This window comes from Myotis nattereri, assembly GCF_964212035.1.
Source record: "Myotis nattereri genome assembly, chromosome: 10".
NCBI lineage: Eukaryota > Metazoa > Chordata > Mammalia > Chiroptera > Vespertilionidae > Myotis > Myotis nattereri.
In genome coordinates this window covers 65836755-65851066 of record NC_138085.1, presented here as the reverse complement: position 1 = coordinate 65851066, position 14312 = coordinate 65836755, and the positions used below count along the sequence as shown (strand labels likewise).

Sequence of the window (14312 nt, the reverse complement as noted above, 5' to 3'; positions counted from 1 at the left end):
GGTAAAAAAAAAGTATTTTATTTCTTCACAGCCAATAAAAACAGCCCATCTTATATACAACTAATGCCCTGGTGCACAGATTCATGCACATATTAATTAAAAGGTGGCTGGTGGGGCGGGACTGGGTGAGAGGGGCCGGACACGCCCTGGAGCCAACCTCCCGTGGTCCCTCCCTGGCCAGCTGTACCTGGAGCCGTGGCTAAAAGGACACCTGGGGGCGCCGAAACCGGTTTGGCTCAGTAGATAGAGTGTCGGCCTGTGGACTGAAAGGTCCCAGGTTCGATTCTGGTCAAGGGCATGTACCTGGGTTGCGGGCACATCCCCAGTAGATGTGCAGGAGGCGGCTGATCGATGTTTCTCTCCCATCGATGTTTCTAACTATCTCTCTCTCTCCCTTCCTCTCTGTAAAAAATCAATAAAATATATTTAAAAAATAAAAAAATAAAAGGGCACCTGGAGAGTGAGTGGGGTCCCTTGGCCTGGTCTGCAGGGATCGGGCCAAAAACTGGTTCTCCAACATCCCCCCGAGGGGATGTGAGAGAGTGGTTCTTGGGTGACGCACCCCTGAATCAGGCTCCTTCCTCTCTGGTCCTGGGGTGTGTCACTTGAGAATTGCTGCTGCCAATTCACCGCAGCTCGGCAGCTCCTGTGTTGAGCATCTGCCCCCTGGGGATCATTGTGTGTCATAGCTACCAGTCAGATGGTTGGACGGTTGCTTAGCCTTTTATATGTATAGATACTACTAAATGTTCACCTTTTTTTTTTTCTTTGTTAATCCTCACCCAAGGATATTTTTCCATTTATTTTTTGAGAGTGGAAGGGAGGAGAGAGAAATATCAATGTGAGAGAGAGAGGATTGATTGGTTGCCTCCTGCACGTGCCCCAACCAGGCCAGGGATTGAGCCTACAACCGAACTATGTGCCCGTGACAAGAATCAAACCTGGGACGCTTCAGTTCATGGGCCGAGGCTTATCCACTGAGCCAAACCATCTAGGGCTAAATGTTAATCATTTAAAGTTATTTTATTTTTAAAAAAATATTTTTATTGATTCAGAGAAGGGAGATAGAAACAGCAATGATGAGAATCATTGATTGGCTGCCTCCTGCATGCCCCGCCACTGGGGATCAAGCCTGCAACCCAGGCATGTGCCCTGGACTGGAATCGAACCTGGGACCCTTCAGTCCGCAGGCCGATGCTCTATCCACTGAGCCAAACCAGCTAGGTCTAAACGTTAATCTTTTAAAGTTATTTTAACTCTGGGAGCAAATAAGTGTTCTTATGTGTGAAACTGAGTTTCCTTTAGTAAATAAAGCTAGTTGCTACATTTTTATTTTATTTCAAAAAGTAAACATGAACACTGATTGGAAAACTGGAAACAATCTAAATGGCCATTTACAGGTGACTGATTAAATAGAACTATGTATTATGTTTTTAAATGATGAAGAGTGGTATGTTCTGACATGGAAAGATCTCTAAGATATAAGTGGAAAGAGTAGGGTGCAAAATGTTTTATAGTTATGAGTCCATTTTTGTTGGAGAAAAGCTACATTTAAAGAAATGCTTATAAGTAATTCCATAAAAATGAGTATTTTAGTACAGATAGGTTGTTTTTTGTTCTGTGTTACTTACTTGTATATAAGAAGGAAAGGGCGCCCAATAATCACTATTAAATTTCCCAATCTGGAAGAGGGTCTTAGAGGTGGAAAGAGCATTTTCCTTTGTTCTCCTTGGAAGTATTTGGATTTTTTACCACAGGCTTCTGGGAATTTTATAATTAAAAATAAAATTAGATTTTAAAAAGTTTAAAAATCACAGTAAAACTAGTAAACATTTAAAATGTGAGTTAAATGTAGACTATCTAGGAGGTATAAGTTTCCAAATTGAGCTAATTCTCCCTTATTTTCAGATAAATGTCAAGTTTTAGTTTTACTAAGTTCTCATGTTTTAGTTCACAGAACTTTTATTTTTATTTTTTAAAAAATATATTTTATTGATTTTTTACAGCGAGGAAGGGAGAGGGATAGAGAGTTAGATGAGAGAGAGTTCGATGAGAGAGAAACATTGATCAGCTGCCTCCTGCACAGCCCCCACTGGGGATGGGCCACAACCAAGGTACGTGCCCTTGACCGGAATCGAACCTGGAACCCTTCAGTCCACAGGCCGACGCTCTAACCACTGAGCCAAACCGGTCAGGGCAGAACTTTTATATTAATACCAGACATACGGACATTCTGAAACATTGCTATTTTAGCAACACAAATTTACAAGTGAGATTAAAGGAAAAGGATATTAGGCATGTCTTGAACTATATTGGAGTTCACTGGCAGTGATGAACTGCTGCTTTTTATTGCTTCTTTGGCTTAACTGAGAATAGGATTAACATTCTGTGTGTCACTCTAAAGTAAAGGAACATGGAGGCCTTATTTTTTCAGATACTGTCCAGCCTTGGGCCATTCTTAGCCACCCTTATTCTATTTCCATGATTTTTCCCCTCAAAGTCTTAGTTGGGACAATTTTGTGAAGGTAAGAAAGCCTATGGAAAACTGAAAACAACCGAAATGGCCATTTAATAGGAGAGTCAGGCAATGCCTTATATCTTAAAACCTAGGAAATTCACTTTGGTATTAGGTATATGTTCAAGTCTTCTGGCAGCTGCAGTAGTGGATTATTTAGTAGTGCCTAAAAAATGTATTGTTATAATTATTGACTTTAATTCCAAGAAATGAGACCTCTAATTACCTCAAATTGCATATCAATTTATAATAATGAGTTATTTTTTTATTTTAGGCAGTTAAAAAAAACCATTGTTCTTAAATATAGCATTAGTTCCATTTACAAATACTATTTCCAAAATAGTTCTCTTACCAAAGCTTGGGAAAATAACACAACCAAATAAAATTTTCTTTGGATATCTCGACCAGAGATAGGCTCAGGTTTTCACATGGAAAAGTATGGTGATATGGAAATACATTTTATTATTAAGCTTTTTTGAGGATATTTACAAAAAAGTGGGATGTAACAAAAAATATAAAAATGTACTGAACAGTGTCATTATAGACTATTTTGTACATTATCAAATGTTTCTCACAATTATTTTTTATACAAACAACTTGATTTCAAGACAAAAAAAAAGGTTATGCAGGTTATACAGTATCTGGAGTAATTACTCAACTCCAAATTATCTGACAGTGCCTTTACAAATTAGAAAACTTCCTAGGCATTCAACGACGAAAAGAGTGCAATAATTTCATGGCTTGTAACGTTTGATTATATAAGCATAGCAAACAAACACCATTCCAGTTAATTTTCACCTTATGTAGTAAAACCATAATAGGATGCCTACTGACTCAGAATTATTCCCTTTTAGCACAGTGATATAAACAGACTTACTTTGGAGAAATTTAGGGAAGTCATCTATCCTAGGGAAAACACATTTGAGTTTTAAAACTCCTGTGAGAATGAAATACTGAGAGATGTGGACTGTCTCCTGGAGACCTTTATGGGGAAGCAGTATAACAAAACAGTCTGAAGGGTAAGAGGGACTCCAGAGCCACACTGTCTGGGTTCAAATACGAACTGTGTGAACATCAGCAGCTAGTTAATCTCCCTGTGCCTCAATTTCCTTGTTTGTGAGATGGGGTCCATTATGCACTTAGCTCATGACTGTTGTGAGTGTAAAAAGAGCTCAGAACATATCAACAGTACACGCTTGTTACTCAGAGATTGTGAAAAGTTCTCCGAGTCTTTGTTAAAAGAGGAACAGTCTTTTCCTTTGCTACCTCTAGTTCATGGGCAGTGACAATGAACACTTTTATATCTTTTAGCTTATTGACTATGTTCATATATAACATCTTCAAAACAACACCGTGATGAAGGCAGAGGCAAGAATTGGGAACTTCATTTTGTAGGTTGAGGAACTCGAGGCTCAGACTGTCATCTGGCCAGGCCAACACAGCTAATACAGGGAGCCAAGACTTGTAAGACTTAAACCCAGATCTACTAATTACACATCTCTTGCTCTTTTTGGAGGGAAAAAAGTTTACAATGATTACTGAAGAGTGGAGAAACAAAAAGCCATAGATTTTATAAGTCCCAGATATTTTTTTGGAGGGAAAACTATTAGTAACTCTTAAAAAGCTATGAAAAAGTCTAACCTCTTAAATCACATATCTGAGTAGAAAAAAATTTATTTAGCTGGCTGCTGGAGCTGAAATGTTTTAAAAATACTTATCCTTTCATTTGCTTTGCTGATCATAGAGTCCTACCCTTCTAAGGGTTTTATGCTCAACCCAAACAGTTTAAAATAACTGATTTAAAAACATTCTAGACATCTGTACAGCCTTCCAATAACCTAAGGGAAGAAAAAAAAGGACACTGTTTGCTATTCTTTCCTATAGTTTTAACTGACCCTGCACTGGTGTTACTTTTAGTATATATTAATTTCCTCCCTCAAATTATTCAACCCTGTGTTAAGATATATAATTATATTTTAGGTCTATACCCATTAAATGCTGGAATCTAATTGTGGCATCATAGTGGTGTCAGTGAGAACATTATTTATTAGTAGCAGAGTTGAGCTATGAGAAGACATACATAGTAACTCATCACCCAGATCAGCAGTTCCTGGTTTTGTAACATCAGTTGTCCAAAATTATCTTAGAAACTACTGTAACAAAAGGTGACAACTTAATTTTTATGTTGTAGAGAGCATATTTAGAGTTTCAACTCCAAAACAGAGTTTGGAGTCCTGATTGACCTAAAAAAGAAAGGTAAAATAATCCAGCGTTCCTTTTTAAGGCAGATATGAAAAACATTTCAATCCCTCTAGGGTCAGTTAAATAAATGTTTAAAGTCTTTATAGGAAATCATATGCCAGCAGCCTCTCTGATATCTCTTTAAATTTAATTGTTTAGTAATCAACCTTGTAACTCTTATATGTTTTGGTCAAGCTATGTAATAACTGGATCCTAGCTTGCCATCTGTCCCCTTTCTTGAAAATAATATAAGAACAGGAAAGGGAAGATAAATTAAGTGCCACTATTGTACAAAAGTGAAGGATTAGGAAAAAAAATACAAAAACCAGTTATTTCTTATGCTATAAAAATTTATGAAAGCTTCATCTCGGTGTCATTATGTGTCTTTATCACTGTTTCCCCTCTTGTACCTACTCATTATGAACTACAGTATTGGTGTCACTGATTCCTTATCATATTTCTTCATGTCTTTGCATCCTTGCAGATGACAGCCTCCAAAGAACAATAGTTGTGCAGCAAAATATCTGACCATAAAATGAAATCTTTCCTTACTGAAGTTAGCTCATTGATAATTAAGGATCTTCTTCCATGTCATCTGGATTGGGAGCCATGATGAAGTGCTTTGGGTATACAAGGTTGTGTGTGTACGCATGTATTTCCCAACGGGCATCATCACTTTCATGTGTAATGTAACGTTCGCCAATACGAGTTTCAAATTCTCTAAGGTCAAGCCAAGTCTGATAGTCCTAGAAGAAAATGAAGTGACTATGAACTATAAAAGAAACAAAATCTGTCAACTTTCTTGTTTTAGCATCATAATCACATAAATTGACAATCTCCTACTCATAAATACTTGCTATATAAAGTAAGTTCCATTTGTAATATTTTAAATTATCAGTGTTAAAGATACTTTTTCAAACTGAATATGAAGAAATTAACTAGTTTCTAAAGTTAAAAAATTGACTCAGGTTTCTGAGGTGGCTAATAATCACTAAAACATTCTGTTCTATACTATGAGAGGTCCACGACTTACTCCTTAAAATAAGGGAAAGTGCTTAGCTGGAATCTATTATCAGGGTAATTTAATAAACCCTGAGAATAACTGATTGCATTTGTTTTTAAGTTAATTCTACCCTTCACTGCTCTTATAATAGTTCTAAAGCTTCTCTCTTTATACTGAAGTTTGGGGGTACCTTTTTACAAATCTATAAAATAGCTTTTGGAGGAACTAAGGCAAATGTTTCAAATGGCATTTCCAGTCTCTTCAATGCAAATATGAACCTTTGAATAGAAATTTATTTAAAAGTAAAGTACACTTGAAAATAATGTGTTATGCTCATTGTACAAAAAGGTGAAACGAACACACAAAGCCCCATGAAAGGCAAATTCATTGCTTTCAGGTGATGGGCGTTTAACTGCCTATCAGTTCTGCACTGCAATGGTGTTACTGCAAAAACTTCCAGAGATTCAGCCACAGTACAAATTAATCACCATAGAACGCTTACATTATTCTAAGATGTGTAGAGCCTGTTGATCTTACAGAAGTTTCATTAGGTAAGAGAAATCACAATGATCTGCTCAAATGAGGTTTGACAAAGAGATACATGTTTTTTTTACCTGCAGCCAGGGATGACTGAGAGATTTGTCCACACTGTAACGTTTTCTCATCTTCACTTGAAGTAGGTTGTTTATCAAATCAATTGCTAAGGAAAATACAAAATTAGATACATGAATTTGGGAGTACAAAGCACCCCAAACCTGTGGCACTGCCTGGAAGGCAGTTCATAGAAATACATAAAGGGTTGAGGATTTTTTCCCCCCTCAAGGACATGGCCTTTAAACTAACATGTTAATGATCCATGAAACTGTTTACTGAATTTACAGTGTATCTCTTTTATTAAGGAGGCAATATAAAATACAGGTTAAAAGTATAGACTCTGATAGGAAGAATTAATATTATTAAAATGTCCATACTACCCAAAGCAATCTATAGATTCAGTGCAATTCCCATCAAAATACCAATGGTGTATTTCACACCACTAGAACAAATATTCCAAAAATTTATAAGGAACCACAAAAGACCCCAAATAGCCTAAGGAATCTTGAGAAAGAACAACAAAGTTAGAGGTAGTAATTCTACCTGATATAAAACAATAGTATAAGGCCATAATAATCAAAACAACACGGTACTGGCATAAAAACAGACATACAGATCAATGGAAGAAAACAAAGCCCAGAAATAAACCCATGCCTTTATGGTCAATATTCGAGGCAAGAACATACAGTAGGGTAAAGGCAGTCTATTCAATAAATGGTGTTGGGAAAATTGGACAGATATGTGCAAAAACATGAAACTAGACCACCTATTTACATACCTAAGAATAAACTCAAACTGAATTAAAGAGTTAAATGTAAGACTCAAAACCATAAAAACCCTAGAAGAAAAGATAGGCAGTAAAATCTTAGACATTTCTCGTAGCAGTATTTTTGTGGTATATATTTTTGGGCAAGGAGAATAAAAAAGTAAATGAGACTACATCAAACCAAAAAGTTTTTGCACAGCAAAGGAAACCACCAACAAAATAAAAAGACAACCCACTGAACGGGGAGAACATACTCACCAATGTTACATCTGATAAGGAGTGTTAATATCCAAAATTTATAAAGAACTGAACACCACAAAAAACACAATCCAATAAAAAATGGGCAAAGGACTTGAATAGACACTTCTCTAAAGAGGATATACTAGTACAGATGGCCAATAAACATGAAAAGATGCTCAATGCCATGAATCATCAGAGAAATGCAAATTAAAACCACAATGGGCTATCACCTCACACTTGTCAAAATGGCTATCAATAAGTCCACAGATGACAAGTGGTGAAGATGTGGAGAAAAGGAAACCTCATGCACTATTGGTGGGAATGCAGACTGGTGAAGCCACTATGGAAAACAGTATGGAGGTTACTCAAAAAATTAAATATGGAACTGCTTTATGACCCAGCAATTCCACTTCTGGGAATATATCCAGAGAAACATGAAACGCTGATTCAAAAGAGTATATACACCCTATATTCACTGCAGTGCTATTTACAATAGCCAAGATTTGGCAGCAACCCAAGTGCCATCAGTAGATGAGTAGGTAAAAAAGCTGTGGTATATTTACACAATGGAATACTACTCAGCTGTAAAAAAATAAGGATATATTACCTTTTACAACAGCATGGATGGACGTAGAGCAGTGGTTCTCAACCTTGGCTGCACATCAGAATCACCTGGGAATCTTTAAAATCCTGATTTCTGGGCCTAATCCTCTGGAAATTCTGTTTCTTTGTTATGGGGTGGGGCCACAATATTAGTAACCAAGAAACAGAATTTCCGGAGGATGAGGCCCAGAAATCAGGATTTTAAAAAGATTCCCAGGTGATTCTAATGTGCAGCCAAGGTTGAGAACCACACTCCTAGAGGGTATTATAAGTGAAACCAGACAGTCAGAAAGACAAATACTATGTGATTTCACTTACATGTGGAATCTAATGAACAAAACAGAAAGAGACTCAGATAGAAAGAACAAACTGACAAGGGAACAGGGCTGGGTGAAACAGGTGAAGGTATTAAGCAAAAACAACTCAGACACAACAGTATGGTGAATACTAGAGTGAAAGGAGCGGTGGGGGCATGTATAAGAGGGTGAAGGAGGAATAAGGGGTGGAGAATGGAGACTGGATGGTGAACACATAAGATGATGTATTATAGAATTGCACACTTGAAACCTATATAATTTTATTAACCACTGTAACGCCAATAAATTCCATTAAAAAATAAACCAACAAAACTTGGGGGGGGGGGGGGGGGAGAGTGGAGCCTGCCACGCTGGGCTGAAGTCATTCTGCCACCTATTCTGTGATACAAAGTCAGTTACTAAATTCTACTCTGCCTTCGTTTCCTCATCTGTAAAATAAGGTTGTTGAGAAGATGGCGTTATCTTAATACACATAAATGGCTTAGAATGGTGCTTAGCACACAATGCTAAGTATTCACATGTTATTTCAAGATGAATAAAACAGATGCTGATTACAAGATAATGCCCTCCCCCTTCCATCATATTGACATCACACTGCTTTCTAGTCCCTGGCTTGGTCTAGAAAAGTTGCCAAGGCCATTACCTTGCCTTCATGGTTAGGTTGAGGTGGTAAGTTACTACCAAAAGTTCATACTCAAGCCTGGCTGGTGTGGCTCAATGGTTGAGTTTGACTAATGAACCAAGAAGTCACTGGTTTGATTCCCATTTAGGGCATATATTAGGGTTGCAGGCTCAATCCCCAGTAGGGGGTGTGCAGGAGGCAGCCAATCAATGTATCTCTCTCATCGATTTTCTACTTATCCCTCTCTCTAAAATCATATTTTTTAAAAAGTTCATACTCAACAGTGGTTTCTTTTGTTGTTAGGGTTATGGCTAAATTTAGCTTTAAGGTTAGTGTTTGAGTATCAAATGCTAACCAAGTCATCCTTGCTGGACACAACCAGGAATAGCAAACTCAAAACCCTTTACCAGGCAGGAAAAATAAATGTATAAAGCTTTCCAGTAGGGATCCACAGGAGAGCTGAAAACAAACTGGAGATTCTACTGACTATAAAGCTCATTCTAGAACCTGAGGAGGGACTGTAGGCAGAGACCTCATCAGAAAGTAGTCCAGGATTATATAGGGGAGTGGTGGGAGATGAAGCTGGAAGTAAGCTTGGGTCATATCACAAAAATAGCTGCAGCGTGGTTACAGGGAGACCAATGATATGAAAGTAAACGTGTTTCCTGAAGATGCATTTGCCAGTGATGACTAGAAAGGACAGAGATTTTGGTAGTTCAAAATGAGCCAAGTGGGGCCTGGATTAGTGCTATGCCTGGGAATTATAAGGAAGAGCGCTCAAAAACAGGTAACTAATTGAATTTGGAAGACGAACAGAAGATATATATATAAAAGTAAAATACGGCTGATGGGGGGTCACAAAGATTTTCAGACTAAAAGGCATAGAGCTAAACATTTTTTTTACCTTCACCAGAAATTTCTTTCCATGGATTTGGTGGATACATAAATGCAGCATTTTGGATTTGGTCATTTATATCTTCATCTTCATTAAAAGGAAATGTGCCACTGAGGCTCACATAGACAATAACGCCCACTGACCACATGTCTAGAGAACGGTTGTAACCTTTGCTTCTGAGAACTTCAGGGGCTAAGTATGCTGGAGTTCCTACTACAGACCTCCTGAATGACTTCTCACCAATGATGCGTGCAAAACCAAAGTCACACAGCTTCACCTGCAATTCAAAGGATGGTGTTAATTTTATATTCTTCTACATTACCTCTCTATCTAACCTATCCCTAAATGACAGTGTATCACACTTGCCAACTGTACTGATTATGCATGTCCAATGACTGTAGATAGGGGAATTGTAAAATACAGTCATAACCTGTGATTCATTACTAACAGTGCTTCTTTCAAAAAACCACTTTCAGATTCTAGATTCCAGAATGCCAAATACCAGACTGGTGTTGTAAGTGTTCAAAGTTGTTTGATGAAATGGAGGGTGCTGATCTTTCTCATTTGGAGTTTAAGGAGATTACTTTTCTATCATCTGTGAGCAAGAATTATGTATTTCATTTTTTAAAAAAATATATTTTATTGATTTTTTACAGAGAGGAAGGGAGAGGGATAGAGAGTTAGAAACATCGATGAGAAAGAAACATCGGCCGGTTTGGCTCAGTGGATAGAGCAGGGGTGGGCAAACTTTTTGACTCGAGGGCCACAATGGGTTCTTAAACTGGACCGGAGGGCCGGAACAAAAGCATGGATGGAGTGTTTGTGTGAACTGATATAAATTCAAAGTAAACATCATTACATAAAAGGGTACGGTCTTTTTTTTTTTTAGTTTTATTCATTTCAAACGGGCCGGATCTGGCCCGCGGGCCGTAGTTTGCCCACGGCTGGGATAGAGCGTTGGCCTGCAGACTCAAGGGTCCCAGGTTCAATTCCGGTCAAGGGCATGTACGTTGGGTGCAGGCACATCCCTAGTAGGGAGTGTGCAGGAGGCAGCTGATTGATGTTTCTCTCTCATCGATGTTTCTAACTCTCTATCCCTCTGCCTTTCTCTCTGTAAAAAATCAATAAAATATATTAAAAAAAAAAAAAAAAAAGAAAACATCGATCAGCCGCCTCCTGCACATTCCCTACTGGGGATGTGCCCACAACCAAGGTATATGCCCTTGACCGGAATCGAACCTGGGACCCTTCAGTCCACAGGCTGATGCTCTATCCACTGAGCCAAACCAGTCAGGGCTATGTATTTCATTTGTAATCCCCAGTGGATTCACAGTGCCTGGACATATAAAGGTACTTAATAAATATTTGCTGAATGAAAAGAAGTTATGATATTTAAAATCTTTTTATTTTGCCCGACCAGCGTGGCTCTGTAATTGAGTGTCAGCCTATGAACCAGGATTTCACGGTTCCACTCCTGGTCAGGGCATGTGCCCAGTTTGCAGGCTTGAATCCCCAGTTGGGAGCGTGCAGGAGGCAGCCAATCAATAAAGCCCATCTCTCCCCCTCCCTTCCTCTTTGAAATCAATAAAAAAGAAAAATTAAAAAAACACCCACTTTTTATTTTGCTTAAGCCTAGAATCTGTCTTCCCAAGTATCAATACTATAAGTTGGCAAGTAAATGAAATTGAAGTGTACTAAAGATAACTATTAATATGGCCAGCAGAAGAGTAATGCTAAAGACTGCTTTAAAAATAACAGTGCTTTCTATGCCTGTGGCACAATTAGTGCTAATTAGATGTAGCTATGAAAAACACTGTATCTGCAGGCAGCCACATTCACTATCATGTCCACTTGGGAACAGAGTTCTGGAAGTTTGATAAGCTTGGCAGAGCTCAGAACACTCATCTAGAAGTTCAGGTTTGGTGATGAATGATGCATCCATGCTGAATAAGCAAATAACAAGTACTTTCCAGAGGAAATGCCTCATTCACAAAATGTCTTCAGAGAAAGCATTAATATAAAATGAGAGAAAAGGAATTTGGCCTGTACAAATCAGTAGTACAAATACTGACAGGAGAGCAAAGATGAAGGTATATTTAAATGATGCTATTTTGGGGATATGGACCCTCATAGATGTTTTTATGATGATATTTGTTCTGTGTCATTACTGAAATTGGCTATTTCTCTATTTGAGTCTTTGAAGAGTAGGACTATATTGACCATGAAGAAACATAAACTCTTTCATTTTGTTGTTAAATGCCGTATTTTAGCTAACATCTTGATAAAGTAAAATGACTTGGCAGTTTGGCAACAGAATAAAGAAGTGTGACCATGGCTAGCTAGCACCTGAGCAAAAAAGACTATCAAGTAAATTATGCTATTTTCCCTTTGTTCCTAGTGGAACAATGGAGATCACTAAAGTAGAGGTCAGAAAGCTGGAGTTTTAGTCTTAGCCGTGGGGGCGTGTATCCTTTGCCCATACTATTTTGAAGATCGGAGATAAGATATGGAAGTACTTTATTTAAAAAAACTGCACCAACGACTAGGGAACCCTCTTTGACCTTGCAATGATAAGGAATAACTTCTAACCACATAGGCATTATAAAAGAAAGAATATGATTACTTCTTTAAAAGTAAAAAGGTTAGCCGAAGCCGGTTTGGCTCAGTGGATAGAGCGTCGGCCTGCGGACTGAAAGGTCCCAGGTTCGATTCCGGTCGGGGGCATGTACCTTGGTTGCGGGCGCATCCCCAGTGGGGAGTGTGCAGGAGGCAGCTGGTTGATGTTTCTCTCTCATCGATGTTTCTGACTCTCTATCTCTCTCCCTTCCTCTCTGTAAAAACTCAATAAAATATATTAAAAAAAATAAATAAAAAAATAAAAGTAAAAAGGTTAAATAATTTTTAACGCATTTTTTTCTTTGAAAGACAATTTGAGTTGAATTTACCAAGTAAAATAGCCATCTGTTATTTTTATTCTAGGCATTTGTCTAGTTGTACATGTTTTAAATGTATATAAACAATAGTTTGGCAACAGATATTCTAGCTGTTTGGAAGGTTCATCAATGACACAATCATGAAAACCATTCAAAGGTACTGCCAACATATTTCCTCAGGAAAACTTTTTCAAACTTTGGGTTATGATTCATTTTTAGGTGATTAAATAAATTTGGATCAAGATCAACATTTTTTAATTAAATGAAATTTAACTGAGTAAAAAACGAAACCAGTGCATCACACATAGGGCACACATGGTATTATATGTGCTTGAGTACTGATGGTGATGGGAAATGTAATTCTTATATAGGTTTTGGTGAAAATGATTGAAATATAATATTTTAAAGAGCAAGAAGAATTGGCTTCCTGCCAACTAGATAATCAAAATCTAGTATCTCCCAATTCAGGGTTACCCCTCAGTTTGTTTTGTGCTCAGCAACGAGCACCTGCCAAGGTTGATTCTCTCCCACTTTATTCCCAACCCCAACCCAAAGAGAGAGGTGAATTGCAAACAGTCTATGTGCAGACGGTATTCCTTGAGATCTGGTTAAGTTTAGAAAGTCTTTCATAAAAATAAACAATATAATTAGTAAAATCTGAATTCAAACTCTTCAGGTATTAATCCTTACTGGCTGTAAAATGGTTATATACTTGAACCTACAGCATGGCTTTTTGTTATGTAGGTACTTCATCATGTTGAAAGATATTTAAAATGATACTTAAGAAGGTTTAGAGAATATCTCACCTGAGGAAACGGCTCTGCTGATGCGAGTAGCACATTTTCTGGCTTTAAATCACAGTGCACAATATTTTTAAAATGTAGATTCCTCAAAGCAACAAGTATCTGTTATTGAAAGAAACAGATTTTTTTTAATGCCTGGAAAAATAATAGCTAAACCCCAATCTAACCTGTTGAATCATACAATAATTTGAAAAGCCAACTACAGTTCATCAAGATTTAACTGTGTTATTCTATTCTTCAAGATTAACAATTCCCACATTAGGAATATGTAAAATATATATAATGCTATTTAATTATTTTGTGTAGTTTCTAATCACTCCAGTATATTTAACTAAAAGATAAAAAATAAAATAAAGCATAGGGAAGATAGTCAATAACATTGTAACAACTATGTATGGTGTCACATGAGTACTAAACTTATCAGGGTGATCACTCTGTAAATGTTATAAATGTCTAATCACTATGTTGTACGCATGAAACTAATATAATACCGTGTCAAGTGTAATTTAAAAATTTTAAAAAGAAACAATGCTAACATAAAAGACAGCTGCTTCTAAAACAGGATAAATGTAAAATTAAAATAAAAAACTAAGCAGTTATCTTTTTTTTTTTTTAATACACTCCATTGATTTTCCACAGAGAGAAAGGGAGAGAGACAGAGAGCCAGAAACATCGATGAGAGAGAAACATCGACCAGCTGCCCCCCGCACACCCCCCACTGGGGATATGCCCGCAACCCAGGCACACGCCCCCGACTGGAATCGAACCCGGGACCCCCCC

General features: G+C 37.5%; 1 protein-coding gene across 1 annotated transcript in view; it reads right to left on the bottom strand.

Annotated features, from left to right (window-relative positions):
- Positions 1 to 1631: 1631 nt before the first annotated feature.
- PRKD3 (protein kinase D3) overlaps positions 1632 to 14312 on the bottom strand; it is a 67394-nt gene continuing 54713 nt past the window's right edge. Inside the window, exons 16-20 of the mRNA XM_081100962.1 lie at positions 13536 to 13634; positions 9806 to 10073; positions 6374 to 6459; positions 5309 to 5502; positions 1632 to 1758 (exon numbers count right to left, since the gene is read on the bottom strand). Coding sequence (XP_080957088.1) covers positions 5329 to 5502; positions 6374 to 6459; positions 9806 to 10073; positions 13536 to 13634 — 627 coding nt within the window. The 3' untranslated portion in view covers positions 1632 to 1758; positions 5309 to 5328. The remainder of the gene's footprint in view (positions 1759 to 5308; positions 5503 to 6373; positions 6460 to 9805; positions 10074 to 13535; positions 13635 to 14312) is intronic.